Here is a 26,318-nt window from a genome sequence, read left to right on the forward strand (position 1 = left end):
TGGCAGTGGTTGGTTCAGCCCCTGATGCTAGTTAACAGCGGTCTCCTGCAAAGGAGCTGGAGCAGAGCTGAAAGTCTGGTGTCTAGGGACCAAAGCCAGCTCTCCCAGGTAAACATACAGCACTAGGCTATAACCGTATAAGCTCCTTTGTAACAAGAGAACAGTATCCACAAAAGGGGCTGCACCAATTTCACCTGGAATAGTTACATTTGCTGAAAAAATGGCATGTAGAGCAGCTCTTACTGTTTTTGAGGTAAGAATGTTTACGTGGGGTGGCTGGTTATGTGCAGAACCAGACTCTGTGTGTGTGTGTGTGTGTGTGTGTGTGTGTGTGTGTGTGTGTGTGTGTGTGTAGAGCTATGGCTTCCAGGTAAGAAGCAGGACCACAGCAGAGCCATCCGCATAGAGGATGGAATTTCTAAATGCTCTGTCGTAGAGAAGAATAGTTCCCCTCCGCTGCAGGAATCACTGGGTGAAAGTCTCAGGCCCCTGTGTTAAGAGGTGAGACCTGAGGACATCCCAGCGGATCGATGATCGGCTGGCAGGGCGGCCAGTGGAGAGGCACGGCGATCGGCCAGCAGGGCGGTGAGCGGAGCCTGGCGGAGAGGCATGGCGATTGGCCAGCAGGGCAGCCGGTGGAGAGGAGCGGAGCGCCAATCCGCTGGGCAATGGAGCGAGTAAGGTGCTTTCTTACTCCCCCACCACCCCAGGGTGGGAGGTGAAATCTGCAGATGCACCTCTCAATCCTGGGTCTGCCCTGACCAAGGATAACAACTGTGAGTGGGCTGCAGAAAAGGGATGGGCACGTTAAGGGGACTTTTGGTTGCTGGACTTAAGAACCTGAGGGGAAAAGGACACTGTCCAACTTACTTGGGGGTGGGTCTTTTGCTCATGGTTTATGTTTATGAACCTGTTTGTGGGGTTTTCCCAATTTAATGCTGGGTTACGTCCCTCCTTTTATTAAAAGTTTCTTTGCTACACTCAGACTCCGTGCTTGCGAGAGGGGAAGTATTAATAAAAATATAAATAAAAATAATGCCTCTTAGAGGCACCCAGGGGTGGTGGGCTCAAGCCGGTTTCACGATCTATTGTTGAAAAGGAACCCCTAGATACTGAACCTGGCCCTTGTTGCGGCCAACTCAGACTGGCAGAAAGATCCCCTTTCTATTCTTCAAACAGCATTTTAAGAGATTTCACTCTGAGATACACTGCACGGGCTACATGAGATCTGTTAGCAAACCAAACATGGACAGAGTGCTCGGCCGAGGATTTTGATCCCTTTCCTGGATTATAAGTGTATGTTACCTCACAGGCAGGACGTCTCTACAGACCTGTATCAGAGGGGTAGCCATGTTAGTCTGAGTCTGTAAAAAGCAACAGAGGGTCCTGTGGCACCTTTAAGACTGTTAGTCTTAAAGGTGCCACCGGACCCTCTGTTGCTTTCTACAGACCTGAACATTCTGCAATGTGGTGAATGATACCAAATGGCTCCGATTCTTCATGCAGCTCCATCATCTGTTGTGAATGTCTGATTCATGTCCATACCCTTGCACCAAGACTAACCTTTCACCAGTGGGGCTCCGTAGTGAGGGCATTTGTGTCCCATTGCATAGTAGTCTCCATTTTCCTTTATCAGCAGAGCCTTCCCACAGCCCAGGTCTACTTCTCGCATCCTGGAGGTAAAAAGCATGACAGATGTAGTATACAGAATAGATATTTATTATTGTTACTATTATTTATTATCACTGCCTTTTGATCTGCTCGGGCTGTCACATGTCAGAGAGCCAGTCCCAAGCTTTCACAGTAGCTCGTGGTTTCTTTTTAGCTATAAGCACAGTTACGGACTGTAACTGGAGGTGTGGCCGCTAGCTGTACTCCGCCCACGGGTACGCACAGGGCCAACCTTAGGATTTATGGGGCCCTATGCAGTATTATTAAACTGGTGCCCGACGGCAGCCCGGGCTCGCATGTGTGTTTTAGATAAGGGTTTTTTTTTTGAAGGATTTATTTTAAAAACTCTATGTCTGAAGATCCAAGCATTTAAAGCTAAAGATGAATACTCAGATTGTGCAGCTAAAAACCTATGCAAGGATTTCTTAGAGATGTGATTTTATAATCTTCAGCAACACACTAATGACATATTTTTAAAGGTTTCAGAGTAGCAGCCGTGTTAGTCTGTATCCGCAAAAAGAACAGGAGTACTTGTGGCACCTTAGAGACTAACAAATTTATTAGAGCATAAGCTTTCGTGGACTACAGCCCACTTCTTCGGATGCATATTTTTAAAGCAAATTTTAAACTAAGGCCCTGGCGTGGTCTGAGGCAATATGACAGTGATGCACAACTGGTTTTGTATGCCTGGGGGTTGGCGAATGCCTGTTAAATGGCCTCGTTACCCCTTGAATGGCTCTTGAACAGTTTCAGTGTTGTGCTAATAGGGCTGGCAGGCCGGAGGCTTTTTCACTTTTAAGTACTAGGTCCCCTCAGGAGACAGACTCACCAGGCTGCAGCAGCCAGCTGTGGTGTGAGCCTGCAGGAAGGGTCAGAACAGGGATAGGAAGAGGGGAGGGGTGGACACTAAGACCCAGGGGTGCCCCAAATTTCCGGGTGCCCTACGCAGCCGTGTATGCTGCGTATGCCTGTGGGGTACGCATGTGCACCATGGGCCTGAGTGCGGAGATTTTAATAAGCTGTGTCCCTTGGCGTGCACATGCGCAGTAGATCGCCTCGTGCTCTCGAGCGAGGATATAAGAAGCAGGGCAGGTTGATGCCCACTCAGTTCCTCTCCTTACCAGGCATCGAATCAGATTTGCAGCAGAGGGGATGGAGGGCGGGTAGCGGAATGCAGATAGGGCCCACACATCTCAAGGAACCGCCAGTGACAGTAAGTAACCTCCACTTCTTCTTTGAGAGCTGGTTCCCGTGCGTATTCCACACATGGGAGATTGACAAACAATATTCAGATTGGAGATGGGTGCCTGGAAGCTGGCAACAAAGATGTGTGCAGTACTGCAGATCCCACTGCTGCATCCACAGCATTGGCTTGGACTCATGTATAATGTCTCGCAAACACGTATATGGAGCTCCGGGTGTCTGCTCTGCATATATCCTGCATTGGGACCTCCTCCAGGGATGCTACTGTAGGGGCCTGCAGACCCGTGGAGTGGACCATTATATTGCTCTGAGGTGGGATGCGAGCTAGTCTGCAGCATTCGATAATGCAGCCAGAAACCCACTTAGAAATCCTCTGAAAGGATATAGCCTGATCACAGGATCTCTCTGCTATCACAACAAAGTCTTGGAGACTTTGATGGACTTGGTTCCTTGCAGGTCAAAGCCAGTGCACACCTGATGTTGAGGGAATGAAGTCTCTTCTCTTCATGTGAAGCATGGGGTTTCAGAAAAAGGACAGGTAAGGAAATACACTGGGGAAGGTAGAATTTGGAGACGACCTTGGGTAGAAATTTAGAGTGAAGGAGAAGGAACACTTTGGTATGTCAAGCCTCCTTTACAGTATTTCACAAAAACAGTACAGTCCAAACCAGTGTGGGCTGTGTCACCCCTGCCCTGTGACCTGGGGTGCTTTGCAATGCCTTGCTGCTGTAGCCTCCAACCTGGACTGCTCACAAACAGCCACCAGCATGCAGGTCGCTCCCAGATGCGTTTGTGTAACCGCAGACTGCCAGTCACACCCTGGCTCTCACCAGCCTGGGTCATACTGAGGAGTGACCCCAACACACTCCCAGTCCTGGATTGTCCCCAGAAATGTATGTCCTGTACTGTCCTGTCCTCTCCTGGACAGTACAAATATATTAAGTCTGTTATTCCTTTAAGGGAATAATATACCAACCCACTTCGGTAAATAGAGTTACCCTGTCACTTCCGCTTAAACAATAAAACAAGTTTATTAACTATAAAGAGATACATTTCAAGTGAGTGCAAGTCAGGAGGCATAAGAGTCAGAAATGGTTACAAGAAAAATAAATATAAAATACTTTCTAGTGCCTACGCAAAACGTCTCACCGAATGCTTCCATCAAGATTACGGACCAAACATTTTAGGTCAGAACCCCTCCCCTAGAGTTCTTGGTAGAAACAAGCAACAAATGCTGCACTTCCCCAAGACGTGCGTCTCCCCCAGACAGTAGAGGCAGCGTTGGTGTTGTTGCTGACACAGAAGGATTTAGGGCAGGAAACGCTGTTTTTGAAGCTCAGAGTCTAGGCGTGGTCCCCGACTACGGGGAGGGAATCCCCAGTCCGGGAAAACAAACTACGCTAATTACACTAAGACTAACTGAACTAAGCTAAGAATAGCTATTTACAATCTTATCTACAGGTTTTCTGAAAGGCCGAAGCAGGAGAGGACACTGGATTCCAACTCAGGCCATATGGCGACATTATCTAACTCTTTCTGTAGCTGTTACAAACAGCATTGCAGATCCAGTCACTGCTGTGCTGGCCACTAGGACAGCTTTTCCAACCATGCATCAACACTGTGTGATCCCCCCCCCCGCACGTCAAACGTTGAATCAAGTGCGTAACAATGTATTCAGCATCTGTGTTAGATCTTAGGTCAATATTTTTCACACAGTTGGCTTGGTTTGAATTGCTGGGGGACACAGATCGTCAGTACGGCCATCAGCGCAGCTTAGACGGACTCCTGATCAAATGAGGGCTCTAGAAAGCTCCTGTGATAAATTCCTCCCATCTTCCCTTTCTCATTTGAATCGACTTATGGTAGCAGTAACATCTGGAATGGATCCGTTTCATTTTTGGTACTGGTGACCTCAATTAAATGTGCACTTTTGATTTTAAAAAATGGGCCAGTTCTCAGGGGGCATAAACTGATGTAGCTTCATTAAATTCAATGGCCAATTTACACCATTTGGCACTTTGAACCCATTGACTTCAATGGGACTGTGCTGATTATACTGAAGCCAGTAAGACTAAATCCCCTTTCAGTGAGGTTCATCGATTCCAAGGCCAGAAGACCTCCTGTAGTACACTGGTCAGAGAACTTCCCTAAAATAATTCCTTTGAACTAGAGCATACGTTTCAGAAAAACATCCAATCTTGATTCAAAAGTTGCTGGTGAAGGAGAATCCAACACGACTCTGGGTCAATGTTGAGCTGACTGACACCAGCACGGGGTCTGATCCCATTGGTACTATGAGATCCAGTTGCTTTACACCGGCAGAGGATCTGGCCTTGCTGGCTTCCATGGGGCTGCACGCATTATGCTGGCTAAGGAACGGGCGGATTGGCAGCAGGTATTCCATTCCTGACTAGTGCATTTACACACGGAATGCTGCTCTCCTGGGAGTTTCGGTGCAAGGATCTCTCGTCTCAATCTCCCGGGTAGGGTGAGCTGTTGCCCTTTTTGTGGAGCCCAGCTGTGACCTGTCAGTGTGCCCTCAGGATCACAGGGAACCTATTTAGTGATGCCGCCAAAGCAAACGCTCTCACTTGCAGGAGGGAGTTTCCAAACTGCATGTTTTAGGATGCAGCAGTGATGTTTATTCAGGTTTTTGCAATTAAAATAAAAATGAAGAATCTTTATTTATAACCAAACAGCTCCCCTCCATTGTGGTGGGCAGCTCTGCACCACATTATCCTCTGGTAGCAAAATATACATCCATCAGTGTCATCATTTCAGATGAACTGGCCGTAGCTTGTACAATCATTAACATAAAAGCCACTTAACACTGTGTCTCATCATCGGCTTCATCCCCAAATACCTGGGAGAAGAGATGGGTTTTGCGGCATCCAGGGCCGCCGAGAGCGGGTTCAGGCCCCAGTGAAAAAAAAATTTGGGGCCCCCCAGTAAGGGTGGACTGGCTAAACAGGGCTGACGAGAGGGGGGAAAGCCAGGCCCAGAATTTTTTTGGGCCCCCCAACAAGGACGGACCAGCTAAACAGGGCCGATGGGGGGGGGGGAAGCCGGGGAAGCCTGGCCCTGGGCCCCCTTCCAGGCCGCTGGGCCCCGGTAATTTGTACCAGCTTCCCCCCCCTCTCGTCGGCCCTGGCAGCATGCCAGGAAGAATAACTGGGCTTTGGCAGACTAAGAGGGAAGCAAGTTGAAATGCCTGCCCTTTACAATGAACACTTGCTAGCAAATCGCTCCCTGTAAACCCAGGGACTGCAGAAGGCATTCTTCCACCGCTCTCAATGGCAGCATACACGGGGAGAGAGAGGTCTTTAGATCAAGATTAGATCTCTGTCTACAAGTTCTGCTTTAAGTCAACCACAGGTTACTGAGATCCATGCAGGAATCACAGGGTGAGCCCCCTGGTCAGTTTTATGCAGTTCCGACAAGATTAACACAATGGTCCCTTTTGACCTTAAACCCTAACAATCTATGAAACCCTTACTGCCTCTGCTGCCAACAGGGCTAGACTGACAATAACTTATCCTATAGGACAGCATAGGAACCAAATCTCCTCATCTCTTAAGAGACCTACCCGTCTTCTGGATTGCCCCTCCTCTTCCCACACCACAGACAGCCACGGCAAGACTTGACAAAGGTTCACAGGGGAATATTCAAAACCTTCAGACTCTCCAATCCTTAAGATGCCCAGCATGGGCCCTGTCCCTCTGGTAAGGCCTTTTATTGAAGTCTTTAATGAGCTAAATGTACTTCGGCAATTGGTTCTAAATCTGCGTCCACTCCTGACAACTGCCATCCAGGGTGGGTGAGTCTGCGTCTCATCTCTCAGTCTAGTTTGAACCAGGCAGCTGGTCCAGGTGCCCTTGATTGCCAAGCTCCCTCCCAGAGGAGTGGCAGAATCCCCCAGGGCCTCCTCCTTTTATGCTGCAAGTCCCAGTTATTCTAGCTGACCTGTTTTTGGAAGTTAGGTGCCTGAATAACTTTGTGAATCCCACCTCTCCGGTGCTCTGTAGGTCTCTGCTGGGGTTCACGGGGAGTGGAGCACCTGACAGACCTCAGTTCTGCACCTGCCTACCTTGACCCCAAAATTGTCCCAATGGAATAGTCCTTTTTGGCATGTGCTTAAATACCTTGCTGATGGGGCCCTAAGCAGAAGTATGGGCTACTGCTAAGGGCATATCGCAGTTTTATCTGAGCAGAATGCTGCACGGGCTCTGCTCCCTCCCCCGTACCTGTTTAGTCCTTGCAGTAAGCACATCCCAAATGGAATAAAGAGATCAATGCAGGCTCATGCTTCACCACACGCAAAAGGAACAAGTCTTGCTGCATTCTTCGCATGGATTTTATTTCAGAGCAAACCCACAGTTCTTGTTAAATGACAACTTCAGAGTTATGAAAAGATAAGAGAAATGGTTTACAGCCACCCGAAGGAACCACTTGACCTGTGACAGATAATCATCAGCACCTGACGTCTTGAAGCAAATACAGAAACCTTGTGCAAAAGATTTCAAATGACACACTCATTCCGCAAGTGAGCAAGATGGCTAGTTACAACAGAGGGCTGTTAGAATAAAGCAATCTACTCAATTAGAGTCATTGCTATTAAGATTTTATTCCATATTTGAAAGAAAAAAAAAGGCGGGCGGGGGGTTAAGTTTTGTCATGTCTGCCCAGCTTGCACTCACAAGCCAGGAAATGCCAGTTAAAATACAGCTCTGTCCTGAAAAAAAGCCATTGGAAAACCAGCCTCTGCCTGTGTGTTCCCTGTTTGTTTTGTCTCACTGATCCCACATCAGTTCCTAAGCAAAAAGATGTTGTTTTAAAACTTCCTCAGCTCTGAGCATCAGGCTGTCTCCTTTCCATCTCACTCCTTCTCATTAGTTGCTTGGGGGTTTGCATGGGTGTCGTGGAGGGAGAGTTTGGGCTCCAGAGTTTTTTACTGGTGCTGATAAGCCCAGTTTGGTTCTAATCTCAGACTTCTGGAGGAGCAGAAAGGACTGACAGAAATAATAGCTTTGTACTCACAAACTGAGCAAACGAGGAAGGTGAAAGAGTCAATACCCAGAATGCAATCACGCCATACCCAACTCTGGTTCTGCCCCCACATGTGTGTACATTTCCAGCCCACTCCTTCATGGAAAGAGCCCAGGCTATTTCTCAAAGAAGTAATAGATTATTATCTTCTGATCTCCTGCATAACACACACTATAGGACTTCCCTGAAATAGCTCCTGTTTGAACTAGAGCAGACTTCTTAGAAAACCATCCACTCTTCATTTTAAAATGTTCAGCGATGGAGAATCCGCAAGTTGTTCCAATGGTTGCATCACCTCTGTTAAAAATGTGCACCATATTTTGAGTCTGAATTTGTCTAGCTTCAGTTTTCAGCCCCTGGATCGTGTTATACGTTTCTCTGCTAGACTGAAGAACCCCTTATTATTACATTTCTGTTCCCTGTGCAGGCACTTTTAAACCGTGATGAAGTCACCCCTTAACCTTACTTTGTTAAACTAAATAGACTGAGCTTTTTATGTCATCAAGAAAGTTTATTGCTCTCACTGCCTCTCACCATACAATCAGCATTTGCTATAATAAAGCTAAACACATGATCACAAACACATGAGATTAGAACCAAACTGGGCTTATCAGCACCAGTAAAAAACTCTGGAGCCCAAACTCTCCCTCCACGACACCCATGCAAACACTATTCCTCTATACGGTTAGGCACAGCAATCCACATGTCAGTCGTGTCCTCATATGAATCCATACTGTGAATCATCAGGTCATTCGTAACTCCATTGCATGGCAGTCCCCAAGCACTGAACGTCCCCAAATCAATCAGCTCCATTCTCCCTCCTCCGCACAAGCACATCCATAAAGATACTATTCCCCCTTTTCTACTGGGCCATGCAAGTCCAGAATGTGGGAGCACAAAACATCCCTGACTTCTGTTGCCCGGGTGCAGCCAACTCCAGCTGTGCTGGTGCCCTTTCAGGCTGCGTGTACCGATGCAGTGGTCCCTTGCTGTCCTATTCAATATCTAGATGAAACCATTGGGACTGAAACAACAAAGGCTGAAGTACCATCACCGTGCAGTGAAAACCCAGCTCTACAGTTCCCTCACATGGACTGCAAATAGCACCCATCTTCCACTTTCTCAGTGACGAGCAGACACGGGCGACTGCCTGGAGGGCAGCGGACTGAAACTGAACCTAGACCAGACTGAAGCAAGGCTGGTGAGACAGGGTTAGCGCCTGGAATAACTCGCCCCTCCCACCAAAGGCATCTGCACTGCCGTCCACAGGTATGAGACCCTGCACTCCCATTTCCCTTTGCAATTGGTCAGAATATTGCACCTGATCCCGTCGCACTCAGAGTGGGCCACGGTGATCCATGCATCTGCACTCGGCTATTGTTGTTCTCTGTATCTGGGAATGAAGGCCTATGCCCGGGGGAAGCTCCAGTTAGTTCAGATTGTGGCAGCCTCAGACTCAGCAGCTGAGGGTCACCAGGAAGAACACATCATTCCAATATGCCACTCTGCACTGGGCCCTATTGAACAGAATCCTGTGCAAGCCCTTGACCTGATTTTCAGCGTTCTGCCTGGAATGTCTCGCTGTCTCTACCATGACGGTTTTGTTCTGCTGCAGCAATGAAGCTGTGGATGAAGAAGGGGAGATTTATGATTGAGGGAGGCAGTACTTTCATGGGAGATGACCCAAAACTATGGTCTTGCTACCAGATGAAACGAAAGTGGCTTATACTTACAAGCCAGACTGTAGGTGCCACGAAAGTAAGGGAACATGACGTCAAGGGACATTGTCACGGGGCACACTCAACTGCTTGCAGCACCTACTGCTGGCCATCCTGGGGATTAGCTCTGCCAGTTTATGCTCTACCTCCAGTGTTGTCTTCTCCTGTCTTGTCTCACTCTGCTGCCCTGCTCACTCCTGGGTCTGCAGCTTCCTCCCTCCTGCCAGGTCACTAAAGTCCTCCCCTTCTGGGGAATTTGCAGTCTTTCCAGACCTGCTGTCTGGCTGGCATCTCCAACAATTTTTGCCACTCCCCAGAGGCTGGTAGGGGAACCCAGGCCCACCCGTGACACTGGGCTCCAGTCCAGTGACCCTATAACAAGCAGCCACAGTCCCTGGGCAGTCCAACTCCTTGCTGCTATTTCCCTGGGCTTCTTCCAACATATCTGGCTTTCCCCCTCTCTGGGTTGCCACATAATCAGTTATTTTTTATTCTGGTATGAATATGTGTTTTCATCAGTATGTGCCAGTGATCTATTGTCCGATATCCTAACAGATTCCATTGTTACACTAAAAATCAGGACTGTGAAACTGCAAGCAAAGTGTGTTTCCATTAGCACAAAAACATCAGAAAATTCCATTCTTTGTGAGAGAACAAATTTATGAGGAACCAGATCAACTAGAAAAACAAGACAAGGTAGAAGTGGTATGGGGCCTACTCCATGAACTCCACACATGCGTGTTTTACTTAAACTAGTTTGTTAAAATGCTAAGTCGAGAACTTTGCAAATAAACTTACAATAATTAAAGAAGCAACTAAAGGATACTAGACAAGGTCTATTGGAAATTAGTATCAGGGGGTAGCCGTGTTAGTCTGTATCTACAAAAACAACAAGGAGTCTGGTGGCACCTTAAAGACTAACAGATTTATTTGGGCATCCAAAGAAGTGAGGTTTTTACTCATGAAAGCTTATGCCCAAATAAATCTGTTAGTCTTTAAGGTGCCACCAGACTCCTTGTTGTTATTGGAAATTAGTGTCCCATCTCCCTAACAGGAGTTCCACAGGCACAGAACATGAAAGAAGTTAAAGTATCCAAAAACATTAAAGACAAGTTGTCACTTGTACAAGATTCTATTGTATTAAAACTGGAGGAAGATAACACTATCCATATTACCAAGATAAATTACACTGGCCACAGATGGTCCAATCATCTCGGATTAGTCAAGGCTAAAGAGCTAGTGATAAAAAAGCGACAATTTCCATGACATAAGCCCTGATTCAGCAAAGCAGTTAAATACATGCGTACCTGTAAGCGATGCTTAAATGCCATGCTGACTGGAGATGAATTTAAGCACAAAGTTACAGTTGAGCACATGCTCAAGTGTTTAGATGAATTGGGGTCATAACATGCCACATTTCACAGGCTTGTGCAGCCTTGCTGTTCAGCTCCGGCACCATGTGGCAGCATTTTAGTTATGGTATAGGATATGGTAGCATGTATAAAGCCCTCTGGGATCCTTCAGGCTGTTAAAAATGTTAAACACTTACTGTCCATTCTCAAGGTCCTTCACGTGGCACACAGAGGCTTCCACTACATCCTTCACATTCTGGTAGGGGTTGATGGTGATGGGATGTTCTTCGAGGTGGTAATGCCGGGCAGTCCCATTGACTTTGTAAACAAGTGGACTGGCTTTCCCATTGGGTGACATCTCTTCCTTGGCCCTCTCTTTCTCTGGTAGCACCACCTCAATTTTCACTTCAACTGCAGGAGTGAACAGAAATCGTCATTCAATCTAAGCAGCAGCTTTTTAAGTCAAATTGTATCATTTCTACCGAAATCTGCTGATAATGCTATTATGGCCTTGAGACATTACCTCCAGCTCTCCTAGGAACTCTGGCATTCTGGGAATTCTAGGTGACCTGACGCACGCCATTCAGAATTGCTGCCTTGGCTGGGAAGGTGGCAAATTAAATCTCAGTCTTGACTCAGTTTTAATATCCATGACCCCTATATTCCCTTTTTAATCACAACCCACCGCTTTTCCTCAATATGCACCAACCAGGGATTCTTGCAAACAGAAATATTAAAGCTTGTGAAACGCCACCCAATCAATGTTAGGCGTGTTCCCTGTTAATGAAATACAGCTGCTAGCAATCGGGTGTCATTTATGCTCAGGCTTAGACGCTTCCGTTTCTAGTTGTAAATGGGTCTCTCTTCATCTGAAAACAGATCAAGAAAAATTTTCCATCATTAATAACCAATATGAATTGGGAGGTAAAGCTAAACCTATACAGCATGGTAGATTAAATCGGTACACAGCTGAGCAGGCTTTTGCTACCACTTCAGATGGCAATTAATAAGAAATGGATTTTATGAATTTCAACTATTATTTGAGTTCTGACCCTTATGAATCCTGAGCATTCAATGGGGAAGGTGCACAAACTTGGCAATAGAAGATGAAAACGTCCTGGGGATAAACAGCAGCATTAGAACTGGGTGAGATGTTCCTAGAAAACATTTCCCAGCAGTGTTGGCTGATTTTCAAATTTTAATTTTTGACAAAGCTGCTAGAGGAGAAAGAGCCTTCCCAAATGCCACCTACCCCCAAGATCTGGGTCTAACGCCCTGCGTTGGTAGCATCTGAGTTCTAGGCCCAGCTGTGCTGCCAACTGGCCTTAATACTTTGTACTTGCAAGTATAAATAATATTGCAACTGCATGCGCTATCTTTGAGGACCATATTGTAGTAGGTCTATGAATGGTTTATTTATTGTGATGGGCCAGGGAGTGTTGCAACGCCAAGGGGGAGGGTTCCTACCGCTCCTCCAGGAGCTAAAAGCAATGGGGGGTGATTAAGGCAAGTCCCTGAAACTGTCAACATGTCCAAAGAGGGGCCGCATGCTGGGGAGGTATGCATATACTGGTCCAAACATCGTTTTTCAGAGACCAACAGATGAAGAAAGGTTCTTTCTAAACCAGCAGCCAGGGCAGTCTCTCCAAGGGGTCCCCCCACAACCCTGGTGGAAGCGTTTGAAGGACTTTGGCCTACTAAGGCCCCAAAAGACCTATGAGGTGACCTCTGCTAAGCTTTTAGCATGTGTATAGGAACTTCTATTGAGTTTATGTTTTTCTGTGATATTTTTACCTTAAGAATAAACGTGCTTGCTTAGAAAGAGCGGTGCGGTAACTTGTAACTGCTGGCAACTCGCTGTGCAGAGCCCTCGGAGAGAAAGCCATGCACAAGCGCTGGCCGTTAGGCAGACTGGGGATATCCTTGGGTAAGGCAGGGAGCTGTGCAGTCAGAAGGGAGTGAGGCAACACTCCCGGCCCAGAGACAAGTGACACCTGGAGACCTGAGATCTGACTGGGCACTCCTGGAATGGGCCACAGAGGGGGGAATACAGGGGCAGTTACCCTCACACGGTGGCAGCAAACATTGTTTATGTCTCATAACATAAGGAAATAATCATTGTCTGCATTAGCAGCTGGAAAATGGGGCGATTGATATTCCCGTGACTTGTAGAGGAATTCCCATAGCTGCCCCATTTTGTGTGTGGTTCCTCACCGGTGAGATTCAAGTGAGGACAATCGTGACCTTTTCTTACGAGCGAGGAACATCACATGGAGCTGCACAAACTCCCCTTCCACACAAACCGGTCAATTGCTGCTCACCATCTCCCCCAACCATTGCTTATCGCTAGAGTCACAAAGGAACTTAGGGGTGGTGATGTGCAATCACTGGGACTCACAACATTTGAGTTCAGTGCCTGGGCTCCCTGTACACTGGAAAGGGAGAGAGAGGCACCTCAGAATGGGATCCACAAAAGCCAGCATGGGAGGTGGCTCCCTGCCTCAGCTAGTCAATGGGAGTTGCCAAGGTGAGAACATCCTCTCTGGGAGTTTGGCACCTCCCTCTGCTTGGAATTCTCATCTGCAAAATCCTTACTTGGCATTAGATGCCTACGGCCAGGGCCGGTGCTACCATTAAGGCAAACTAGGTGGGCGCCAAGATTTGGGGGCGCCAAAAAGCATTTTTACAGTGTTCCTACGCCCCCTCCCCGAGCACGCCGTCGCTGCTCCACTTCTCCCGCCTCCCAGGCTTGCGGCACCAATCAGCTGTTTGGCGCCGCAAGCCTGGGAGGGGAGGAGAATTAGAGCGGGGGCAGCATGCTTGGGGGGAGGCGGAGCAGAGGTGAGTTGGGGTGGGGAGCTGCCGCACGGCTCCCCAGGGGCGGGGAGCTGCCGCGGGGGTGCGCCTCAGTGCAGGGGGGGGCGGGGAGCTGCCACAGGGCTGGGGGAGGTGCAATGTGGAAGTTTCGCCTAGGGCGTGAAACTTCCTTGCACCAGCCCTGCCTACGGCTGAGGGGGGTAAACAGGGGTCTTCCCCATCCCAGAGAGTACCCTCCCCTACGAGGGACATCGTCCTTCCCCAGCTATTTTGTGTCTGTTCACGTATGGGGGGGTCTGCTCTGTTAGGCGAGCTCTGAGCACACCAGTTCACAAGCAAGTTAGATCGAGAAGCACCTATTTCTCTCAGTTTGTGTTTCACTCTGGGGCTTGGGCATCTGGAAACATGGAGGGAGGCAGTCGCACGTATGCTCACGGGCAGAAAAATAGCCCCAGAGCAAACTTTTACTGCAAACATGTAGGTGCCGAGGGAGTTTATGTACCTACAGGGTTCGGCGGCAGCTGAGCAAGGGCTTGGTGAATCCCAGTGGGCCTGATTCTGGGATTTAGGCACCTAAAGTGGCAGTTAGGTTCGTAAGTCCTTTTGTGAATCCAGCCCTTTGTGCCCCCTCCCTCTCAATGCACCTGGAACTGACCAAGAGCAGGTTTACAGCAGGGTGCAACTTGCTCCTTACCTTGTGCCAGCCATGCTGGCATAGTGAGGGGGGCAAAACCAACGTGCTGCCCCCTCCGTTTCACTACTGAGCCTGCTCTAAGCTTGTTCCTGCAATCTGCCCAGGGGCTGCCAACGGGTGGGGTGGGGCCTTACACCTCCTCACTCCCCTGCATGAGGATCAGTGAAAATCTGGGCCAGTTAATAAAAAGAAAATGACTCTACTTGGGGCACAGAACTGCAAACGCAAGTCAACCTGGGAAGACAGTGGCTGGAAAGTAGTAACAGAAAAAGAGTTTGGTTTAAGAGGAGTTGAAATGTTACAGGTATTTAAAGTGCTACTTTCTTCAGAAAGACCAATACAGTCTAGCAATGGGTAGCTTGTAGGATGCCATGCGAGAACCTGGAGATGAGTCTCCTTCACATAATTAGGTTGGTTAGATACCAGCTGGTTCATGGGTGCGTGGGAGATCTCTGGGGAGATGTCTCAGAGATCACTGTTGGTACCAGCTTAATTTAACACCTCTACTGGTGATCTAGAAGCAGGGAGTAAACATTAAGTTAATTAAACTTGCCAGGGTACTTCAGGGTAGGTAGCACCCTGGGAAGCTGTCATAATGAAAGAGTTAAGGGTGAGAGTAGACAGCAAATTAGGTAGTAGTTGTTTACAAGACAATAAAGCAGCAAAAAAAGGCAATGATCAGATACTGAATGTAATGCTGTGGTGCCCAAACTTTTCCTGTCGCATCCTCCCCCCCTTACCAGTATGGAATCTGTCCACACACCCCTCCATTATTGCACTAAGCAGAGGAGCTGGAGCTGAAGGCGGAGCTGGAGGCAGAACTTGGGATGGGGGGAGGAGCTGGAGCTAGAGCAGAGCTGGCCTGGGGGCAGAGAGGGAATGAGAGCACGGGGGTGCAGCAGGGGCCGGAGTGGAGCTTGGGCTGGGGCACAGAGTGGAGTGGAGCTGGGCTGGGGGCAGAGTGGGTCTGGGTGGCGATCCCTCCCCGCCTCCTGTGGGGACTGGCCTGGGCCCCACTGCGTGCCCCCTGAATGTTCCTCCGTGCCCCATAGTTTGGGGATCATTGACCTAGTGGGATTTTCTGAAGCGCCTATGCCCAAATTCCCATTGCTTTTAGTGCTTTTTTTTAGCATTAGCTATTATATATCCAGAAGTCTCATTACCCATATAAATGTCCAAGCTCTCTGTGACTTCTTGGCCTCAATGCCAGCCAATGTCAGTGAGTTCCACAAGCTGTTCCATGTGGAAAAAAAATCTTATCACTTTAGAATTTGCCATCTTGCCATTTCTTTCTATGTCCCCTCGTTTTTTTGTTATGACACAGGGAGACCAGATGCTCCTTCTCTAGGCCAGTCATAGATAATCTCCACCCAAGCATATTAAAGGAACTGGCACATAAAATTGCAAGCCCAATAGCAAGGATTTGTAATGAATCTGTAAACTCAGGGGTTGTACTCTATGACTGGAGAATCTCTAATATAATTCCTATTTTTAAAAAAGGGGGAAGTGATCTGAGAAACTACAGGCCTGTTAGTTTGACTTCAGTTGTATGCAAGGTCTTGGAACACATTCTGAAAGAGAAAGTTAGGTTAAGAAAATAGAGATGAATGGTAATGGGATAAAATACAACACGGTTTTACAAAAAGTAGATCATGCCAGACTAGCCTGTGTTTTTAGACAAAGGCAATGCCTTCCTCTGCAGCATGGGGCACGGGTCACTTGCTGGTTTGAACTAGAGTAAATGGTGGCTTCTAGGGAACTTAAAGTCTTCGGACCATGATTTGAGAACTTCAGTAACTCAGCCAGAGGTTAGGGGCCTATTACAGTTGTGGGTGGGGAGGCTCTGTGGCCTGCAATGTGCAGGTCAGACTAGATGATCATAATAGTGCCTTCTGACCTTAAGTCTACGAGTCTATTATTTTATAAACATTGATCATATCCACTCTTATTTGTCTCCTCTCTAAGGTAACAACCCCAGTCTTGCCACTCTCTCTTCATAAGACACTTTTTCCAGCCCACTGATCATTTTCATTGCTCTTCTATCAGACCCCTCTAGTTCTGCACTATCCTGGGTGAGACAGGGAGACCAGTCCTACCCCTACTATCCTGATAAGGCTGGTCCATTGATTGTATAAAGACATTGAATATTTTCTGTATTATTCTCCATCCTATTCCTTATGCATCTGCTGACTGGTTCTTTTTCCCGCTACCCAGAACACACAGGTTCACAGACAGATTCTTGAGCTGAAGAAATATGTCGTTTATTTGCTGCTTCAGTGAGTGATCAGTTCACCGAAACAGGGCACCGCATAGGGTTAAATGAAAGTGCACAGCCTCATTCAGGTACTCAGAAAGATATTATTACACAGTTATCCATTACATAGTGTATAAACACTTTTGTGCCTAACACTAGGATTAGTTTGCTAACTCATTTGTTTACCGGATTGAACTGCTGACCCAGGTGTTCACCTGACCAGGTTGCTGGCTCAGCTTTTCACCTGGCTGTTCTCCCTCTCTGCCAGACAAGCAGGCATCTTTTCACGTATCCCAACGCCAAACATATACATTCTACATTTCACATATCCTACTGCAGCCCAACATCTGGCTGGCCTCTTTGGCTGCAGCGAGCTACCCATCAAGCCAAGGTATCCATTGAGCAGTCCTCAGCGTTGCCCAGGTGACCGTGCTGATTTGATAGAGTGCAGTCACGTACTGTTTGTGGGGTTCTCCTTGTCTGAAGGGAAGAGAATCCGATTACTGCTGTAGGTTAATTTACCAATTTATACATCTGGTGCCCTCAACTCCCATGCTTTCCTTTTTATCTCTGATTCCTCCCTTTATTATTATTATTTACATTAGTGTCCAGTATATGTTGGGCACTTTCCAAACACTCCAGTCTCTCCTCTGAGAAGCTCACAATATAAGAGCAGACAGACAGGTAGATAGTGGTTAGGAGAAGGGGAAGAACATTAGGGCAACTTGCATATGTGTCACCTCAATTCACAGTAGTGGGAGCATGGCAGACATTGGGCAGGGTAGGGGCCTTGCAGTTGAGCTCAGGGAGGTCCTGCCATGAAGTCACAGAGAGGATTGGGCAGGAATCTGAGAAATGAAGTGCCAATACTGGGGGCACTGGCAGAGCGGGGTGGAAGGATCTGAGAGGAGGCAAATCTTGGCAAGAGAATATAAGCAAGGAGCGTCTGAGTTCTGTATAGTTTTAGATGGTGCCTGGTCTAGAGGTAAAGGGGAGGAGAAAGATGGAGCAGTCACCAGAGAGGCGACAAGGATCAAAGACTATTTTGAGGGTAGGAGAGAGCAAAGCATATTTATATTTTAAGAGGTAGGGACAAAGAACAATGAGAGGTTGATAAGCAAGGTGAGGGAAGCAGTGAGCATGAAGGCAATGGAGCTAAGAAGGTGGGTAGGGATAGGATCACTGGGACTTGGGGGGGCATTAGAGGTAGAAGACCTCCAAGTCAGGGATGGGGAGAAGGTGCTTGAGGGAGGGAGAGAACTCAGCAGATTGTGTCAAGTTTTCTCTTTGGACAAATCAGCAAGATCCTGTGCAGAGACAGAGGAAGAGGCAGGGCCAGAGACGGCAGATAAGTGGCAGGACCGTGGGCATGGGAGGCAGTGAGGGGCCAAAGTATTGGTTTTGGACAGGGAGGTGCCAGAGCTGAAGCAGGAGAGAAAACACCTGTCATGGAGGAAGTCTGTGAGATCATGGGCCTCCCACCAATGGTGTTCAGAGAGTGAGCCAGGGCAGTGGGTGTATGTGGCATGGGAATCAAGGATACGTGAGAGCAGAGTGCAGGCAGAGAACAACTGGGTACTGAAGAGAGCTGAGAGCACTGAGAGGTCTGAGTCAAAGGCATGAATAGACTGGAGGTTGCAGAAGGCCCAGGTGGAGGGGTGGGGTGTCACATTTTGGGGTGCAACCCAGACCAGTGAGAGGTTGTGCTACCACCTGTCCTGTAACCCTGAGCGCCTTAAAAGGCTCTGCGGCTGGAGCTCCCTGTCTGGATTCTCCCAGCTATGAGACAAGCACGCACTGAATGTCTGTGTGATAAGCAACCCTGCTTCAGCAACTCTGACTCCAGCAGCCTGCACTGAGGTCACTACTAGCTAAGTGACCCCAGCACACACCCCGTCCTGAATTTCCCCAAAACTGTCTGCCCTGAAGTGTCCAGCCCTGTCCTGGATCACTCAGAAATAATGTTTGTTTGCTCCTTTAAAGAGGCAAAAGCACATTACCCCAGCTAAGTTAATAAGCTGTTAATACACCCTTCCTTTCAAGCACAGCCCTGTAAAAATAAAACAACTGTATTAACAAAAGGACGTAGGTAAGTGATAGCAAGTAGAAGGAATAAAGTTAGAAAGAATTACTAACACACAAAGGGAAAGATACACTTTCTAGCGGTTAAGACTTAATTCAGCAAGCTACAGCCGTGGTTCAAGGTAGATTTCTTATCAATCTTTTTCTTCCCAGCCATTGCTGAGTTTCTTTTAATCAGGACCTTCCACAGAAGCCCAAGGTGCTGGTTTCTCTTGTCTTCCTAGGTGAAAGATCTTTGCCTAAGCAGGTTTCTCTCCCAGAGATGTCAAACCCCTTGTCAGAAGAATCCATCTTTCTCATCTTGCTAGAGGCTCTGGCTTCTTGTGTCCATCTAGTGACGGATGCCAGGATGGCGTCTTCTCTCTCCTTGTATCTTCCCTAACTCGCTGTTTTGTCCCCAGACTCAGGATGACCTCATGCTGTTCTTCCTTTCCCGTGGGCTTCCCATCACCCTGCCAATTCTTATGTAAATGGGGCTTCCATTGTATTGATTCCACACTGCTACCTTCCCTCAAGAAAACCTGTTTCTCCCTGTGTTTGGTCACAGACTTTTAAGCATAATATCAGCGAGCATCCATATTTCCTCGCATAGTGTTAATCCATAGATTTCACTATGGTATTAATCACCAGTGTGTCATTAGCTTTCAGCAGAGACTGTACCTGATGCACTTTTATAATTCAAAAAGAACAGGAGTACTTGTGGCACCTTAGAGACTAACAAATTTATTAGAGCATAAGCTTTCGTGGGCTACAACCCACTTCTTCGGATGCATATAGAGTGTTATATACAGGTTTCACTCTATATGCATCCGAAGAAGTGGGTTGTAGCCCACGAAAGCTTATGCTCTAATAAATTTGTTAGTCTCTAAGGTGCCACAAGTACTCCTGTTCTTTTTGAGGATACAGACTAACATGGCTGCTACCCTGAAACCTTTTATAATACAGTCATTGTATACAATCAGTTGATTTAATTACTTATCATTTGAGGTTCAGACCCCCCGGTCTTTATAATTTAGAGGCTATCTCCCCGACTCAATAGATCGATGGCTTTTATATGAGTGTGCTTTCATTGTCTCTGCCTAACAACCAAGCAGGTCTGACAAACAAATACACGTCCCTTTGTCTAGGGCAGACTGGGCTTATGCATTGCTTGCCAAACACATTTTAAGAACAGAATTCTAGCACATATCCATAACTCTTTGTACACCCCCCCCCACACACACACACACCTCCTGCAAGAATATTAATGATCAGCGAGTAATTAGTTTTCCAGCGATATCTTACACGCCACCTTTTGGGTATATCGCATGAGAACAGTGTGTTAGGTGTGGAATGTCAGGCTTGATGAGTTGCTGACAGAGCAGTGAACCACCAATGGGCCTCTGTGTCACACAGGTTCAAAGAGTTTTGGGTGAGAAGCAGGTCAAATGACCATTTAGGAGAGTGGATCCAGGACTGAAGATCACAGGAGGAAATGAGGGTGAGAAGGGAGCTGCTAATGCGCCAGATGGGGCATTGATGTGGAAAGGGAAGTCTCTACGGCTGCAGGGGGCAGGAGAGGGAGAAGAACATGGGTAAGCCAGGCATTGAAATCCAAGGGGAAACTGTGGAGGAGTTGGGGGTGGAGGGGAGTAGAGAAAAGCCATAGGAAGTAGGAGGGGAGAGTATAGCCTGACGGAAAGCAGCTCAACCGTAGGAGGGGAATGGAGGAAGGGCCAAGAAATGTCAGGAAGGGGAGGAGTCAGACATGCCCATAATGGTCCTTAGGGAGACTCTGGTGTGTGTGAAAACAGAGCTAGTGCTGGGGTGATGAGTGCTATGGGTGCAGGCAGATGACTGCGGCCCTATTCTGCCCCCTACGAAAGTGTTGTTTCTTCTCACCACTCTTGGACCGTGATTCCTTTTGAATTCAATTATTATTCATGTCCTAGAAGTTACATATTCATGTATTCACCCGAGGGTTCGATGGCGGCACCTCACTGTACGCAGTTCTGGAGGAAAGCAGGCTGAGACCTGCCATTAGACCCCGGAGCACAAAGAACCCATTGCTCTATCCTACTGGGGAACCACTGATTCCCCTGGAATGGAGAAAGGTCCCTCTGCCTTGGCTGGAGACCAGGAGTGCTCCAGGTGAGGGCTGTAAATACCCTGATTCTGTGTGACCTCCCCTTTCCTATTAGATTTCCTGAAACCCCTCCAGGGTCTGCAGTTTATCTGGGCATTTGGGGGCTGCACTGGTGGTGCTGATGGGGGGATTGAGGCTGCTGTTCAGAACTGGTATTTCTCCTAGGGCAGAGGTGGCGGTGAGAGAAGGCGGATTAAGGACTATATATCTTAGAGTTTTTGAGCATGTAGGGCAGGTTTTCTCTTTAAGGAACATTTGCCTTCCCCCTCTCCCCGCACCTCCCCCCCCCATTAAATTGAGGGCAGCTACTTGTCCGATCAAGCTGTGAGTTTCTATCGTTTGTGTTTTTCCATACCAGGAACAAAGGGTCACTCAATGACTTAACAACAGCCAGCAAAACGGCAAGAAATAAAGGAAATACTTCATTACACAGTATGTGGCCCAGCTGTGGAATTCACTGCCACAAGTGGTCACAAAGTTCAACCCTGCTGCTTAATTTTAAAACAGGGCTGTGTAATTCTGACCAATAATATTTGTAGTCATGCATGATTAGACAGGATTAATCCAACCTCACGTTTCAGGGTATGGAACTGATCATTCAGGGTCCTGGAAGGGAACTTCGCTCCCATCTCCAGCATGGCAGATGCATGAAAGTGGGGTTCACCTTCTCCTGAAGTATTAGGTACTGGCATTCAGCAGAGGAAGGACACTAATTACCAGTCTTGATGATCTGACCCAGTATAGCAGTTTCCATGGCCTGAATGCACAATAGGAGTAAGGTACCTAAGTACCTGTTTTGGCACCACTTCAGTCAGGAGCGGTGGGAGCTCCCTAAAATTGGGGGTCGACCAGTGCCTAAAACATGGTCCCACCCTCCCGCGCTACCCTTTCCTCCCAAGCCCCTGCCCTCACACTGCCCCTTCCCCTGAGTCCCTGCCATCGTGGTGCCCATTCCCCCCCAGGCTCTGCCTCACATCGGCCCTTCTCCCTGAGCCCCCACCCCTGCCCCACCTCTTCCCCCACAGCCCCGCTCCTGTGCTGCCTCTTCCCCCCCAAGATCCCGCCTCTACTCACTCCTCTCAGCCCCGTCCCCCCATCACTCGCCCCTACAGCCGGTAAAAAGTGCACTTTTAAAAGTAATGGGGCCATGGCCCTCTGGCCCCCCCGTTCTGGCACCCCTGATTTCAAGACACAACCCACCCCAGCCCCCCCTGCCAAACCATACAGTTTTTCAGTCAGAGTTCCCGAGGCATCTCTGGGTATGCGCCCTACTGCCTTCCTTTGGGCATCCGGGCACCTGTCTCCCACCTAAACCTCAGAGTGATTCACAAAACGGGGGGAGGACACGCATTCAGCTGACCAGGTGTGGGCATGTTCAGAGGCTACTTATTGGGCCAGGCCCCAGGTGTGTTCACACAACATGAGGGAGGAGAAGGACTTTTAGCCCAGTGGTTACAGCACTCAGCTAGAATGTGGGAGACCCTTGGTTCAAATCCCCTCTCTGCCTGAGGGGGAGAAAGGATTGGAACAGGAATCTGTCACTGCTCAGGTGAGTATCCTAACTATGGGCACCGACTCTGTGGGTGCTCTGGGGCTGGAGCACCCATGGGGAAAAATGGTGGATGCTGAGTGCCCAGCAGTGGGCCCTGCGGATCAGCACCTTCCCATGTCTCCCTGTTTTGCGGCATGCAGGAGGCTCTGGAGGGGAGGAGCGAAGACGTGGTGCGCTTGAGGGGAGGGAGTGGAACTGGGCAGGAAGAGGTGGGGTGAGGGTGGAGCGGGGGAGGGAAGAGGCGAGGCGTGAGTGGGGCTTTGGCTTTGGGGGAATGGGTGGAGTGGGGGTAGGGCCTGGGACAGAGACAGGGATCGAGCACCCCCCGCCACTTTGAAAAGGCTGTGCCTGTGATCCTACCCATTGGAATATGGGATGTTCTGAGATTGGGAATCCCTCAGCTGCTCCTGCTGAAGCTGTTCCGCTGTGGAACAATAATTAAAACAAGTCAATGGAGCAGGGGGAGTACCTGGATCTCCCACATCCTGGGTGAGCGCTCCAACCCCCAGTTTATAGCATCATTCTCATGCTTGTTCTCTCCCTCTCAGGCCAATGTTTCCATGTTGACTCACTGGAAGAGACGGATTGTGAACTTCTTTCACATTATTATAACTGACTGCTGCAGTAGCTCCCTTCAATCAAATGTGCCAGACTTTACCAATTTAAAAATCTCTGGCTGTGAGCAAGTTTCTTTGCAGGGTTCCAAGTGAACTTCATTAACTCATTCAGTTCACGTCAATTGCACAGTCAGCTGACTTTTTCCTAAGCTAAAACATTGTGAAGGGCAAACGGGGATTTTCCGATATACACTTATGGAATATAATTATTGGCAATCAATGTGGTTTCCTGGAAAATAATTCTTGTTAAATAAGTTTGAAAATTGTCCTCTGGCAAGATTATAAGGTAACTGATAAAGGAAACAGGTTTGATATAATATTGCATTTTTGTAAAGCATTTGACTGTAAAACAATCAATAGCACATATAAAATGGACTGAAAACAGGCTAAACGGGGGCTGTCACAGGCCAAAGGTAAAGAAGACACATCATTGGAATGTGTGAAAATGAAGTGCCCCTGCCTGGTGCCTTTATTTCAACCGGCTCAGAACAAGATTTCCTACAGGCCGAAAGTCTGTCTGGGAAGCTGTGAAAGGTGACGCTCACTGGCTGTGCAGCCTAGTGGTCAGACAGGGTATGACCAGAGGTCCACCTTTCATCTACAGCTCCGTCCTCTGGGGCTGGTCCCTTCTTTTGCAGCTCAGTCCTCCAGCCGGGTCACACATTCTAGTCCAGCCCTTTTGGGATATACAGAGAGAAAAATCCAATAGCAGAGATCTTTTTGTGCCCACAAGGGCTTCAGGATTTTCTCCTTAGCTCTGGGACTAGGGGTCTGGACCCTTGTGTATTGAGGGCCTTTCCCAGCTGGATTGCCCACTGAAGAGTAGACTCCTGTTGTCGTCCCACCTTCAGGGGTTGGTAGGGGAGCCCAGGCCCACGCTCTCCACCAGGCCGCAATCCAGGGCCCAGCAGTGGATAGCTAAGTTCTGACCTTGGAGGGCTAAACAGGATCACTTCTTACCTGAGTTCCCCTTCGCCCCCCCAGGGCAAATTAAAGAACTGAACTGAAAATAGTGTCTGGCCTTCCTAAACAGTGACCAGTCTCTTTTGCAGGCTTGGTGTGTCAGGTCTCAGGATACAGGAGCTGTTGGGCTATTATTTCCCAGAGCACCAATCTGTTCCCTCCCCCTGCTTGTCCCCTTCTGAACCTCTCTTCTTCAGCTTGTGCAGGCTCTGCAAGTGCTGCTGGGCAGGGCCACTTGGGCCCAGAGCTGCTCCTTAATCCCTTGCTCTCGAGTGTGGGGTTTGTACACTCCGTCACCGATACTCTTCAGAGTGTTCCCACATAAACCAAAGGATTACAAAATGAAAGATAAAGATAAAGGCCTGAGTCTCCGGCCTGCTAAGACCACAGTACAAAGTGGCCTTCAAGTGGCAGGAGGTGGCCAGTGAATTCCCAGTGTAGGAGAACTCTGCGCTGGTGGGGATCTGGCAAAGGCAGCTCTGAAGCCTTTTATGACAGCTACACCCCTATCCCAGGGTAAAAAGAAGGAGGGGGCCGTGTGTGGAGAGTTTTGGGGTGGCACACAAGCAGGCAGGGAGGACATGGTGGAGTGGAACTGCCCTTGATGTAGGGCTAGTTATTATTAGTGTATTGCTGGTATATTATTCTCTACTATTTCATATTCTTCCCTAGCAACTTCACACATATGTGGAGCCAGTTGCAGAAGAGAATTGATTCCTTTGGGACTCTACGGGCAGGTCTTCACTACCTGCCGGATCGTGTAGACGCGATAAAATCGATCCCCGGTCGCGCTCCCTGTCGACTCCAGAACTCCAGCTCACGAGAGGTGGAAGCGGAGTCGACGGGGGAGCGGCAGTGGTCGACTCGCCACCGTCCTCACGGCCGGGTCAGTCAACCTAAGATACGTCGGCTTCGGCTACGCTATTCGTGTAGCTGAAGTTGCGTATCTTAGGTCGACCCCCCGCCCCCACTAGTGTAGCCCTGGACTATGACTGAGGCCTCTGGAGCGGGAGGAGCAGGAGACCATGATAACAGTCTTAGAGAGGTAACGGAAGCTATCACAGCACAATCCCCGAACCCCTGCTGTGTTTCTGAGCTGCATCACGGCTGACATGTCAACTGACGTGGCGAGGCGCAGTGATGTGCATGTGGATTTCTGGCCCTTGTCACTGGTCAAGAGACGATCATCCCTCACTGCTGCTGTTCTAGGCAGACAAAAGTGGGGGTGAATGCAGAAATGGATGGCCCCTGATGGTCTTATTGGTTGACATGACATGCAGAGCATCTGCTCAGAAGTGAATAGGCATGACGTGTCCTCTAGTGGAGAATTTTGATTTCTAGATTTCCAGAACGAGGTGTTACTGCACTAGTTAACTTTAAGATGAAATAGAAAGATGTAACTTATTGAGCAAACATTTAGACTTGGAGTCTCAAAGTCTCCTCAGAGGTGTAAATTCCCCATTCTCTTTTGTTGTAAAAGGAACTGGGCATTGCCATAGTTACAGGGCTAGCTGCAGCTCTGTGCCTTTCTGGTCTCGTTGAGCACACCCCTTCAGAAGATAGGCCTCTGTCAGGGTAGAATCTCACAATTCTCCCACTCTTAAACCAGGACCTGGGTACACTACTCCACATACACCAACCACCTATGTTCTCTACAAGCTGAATTGGAGAGAGAGAGATTTCTCTGTTAAGTTCCAAGAACAGAACTGACCCAACTCACATACTCTTAGAAAGCCCAGATTCTTCTGTTGGTCTCATTCTAGTTCTGTCTGATTCCTCTTCAGAGTCTGTCCTTATTTAAGCCACACAACCTTCCTTTTTCCCCGCTGGATTCTGTATCAGGTGGGTGCAGATCATGATGCCGTTCCTCATCCACCCTCTTCAAACCAGTTTAGGGGCTGCCTAGGAGGTCAGGCTAGAACCATTAAGGCTAGTGGGCTTGGCACTATCTCTTAACAGCCCTTAAGTGGAAGCTGTTAGGTGACTGTTAGACAGAGGCATCTCCTCCTCCCATCCCTGCCCTGTGGCTATGCCCTAACTGCAAACAAAGGTGTGTTCTGTCATTGAGAGAGCTAACTCCAGATGACTATCTTGATATAAAATCCCAGTGGAGATGAGATGCAGCTCTTTTTACCTTGGTATAGTTAGTCAAGATCCATACTATAGCACCACCTGGAATATACCTTGACTAGCTACCTGGAATTAAAAACTACTGTGCCTTGTC

The 26,318-nt window shown here is 48.3% G+C and overlaps 1 protein-coding gene across 5 annotated transcripts in view; it reads right to left on the reverse strand.

Annotated features, from left to right (window-relative positions):
• The window catches only part of AIFM3 (apoptosis inducing factor mitochondria associated 3), a 109,345-nt gene that overhangs the window by 61,537 nt on the left and 21,490 nt on the right, over window positions 1-26,318 (reverse strand). For all 5 annotated transcript variants that reach the window (XM_042843204.2, XM_042843202.2, XM_042843201.2 and 2 more), the window contains 2 exons: window positions 11,188-11,401; window positions 1,564-1,673 (listed from right to left, as the gene is read on the reverse strand). In XM_042843204.2, coding sequence (XP_042699138.1) covers window positions 1,564-1,673; window positions 11,188-11,401 — 324 coding nt within the window. The remainder of the gene's footprint in view (window positions 1-1,563; window positions 1,674-11,187; window positions 11,402-26,318) is intronic.

Source organism: Chrysemys picta, chromosome 15 (genome assembly GCF_011386835.1).
Source record: "Chrysemys picta bellii isolate R12L10 chromosome 15, ASM1138683v2, whole genome shotgun sequence".
NCBI classification, from domain to species: Eukaryota; Metazoa; Chordata; order Testudines; family Emydidae; genus Chrysemys; species Chrysemys picta.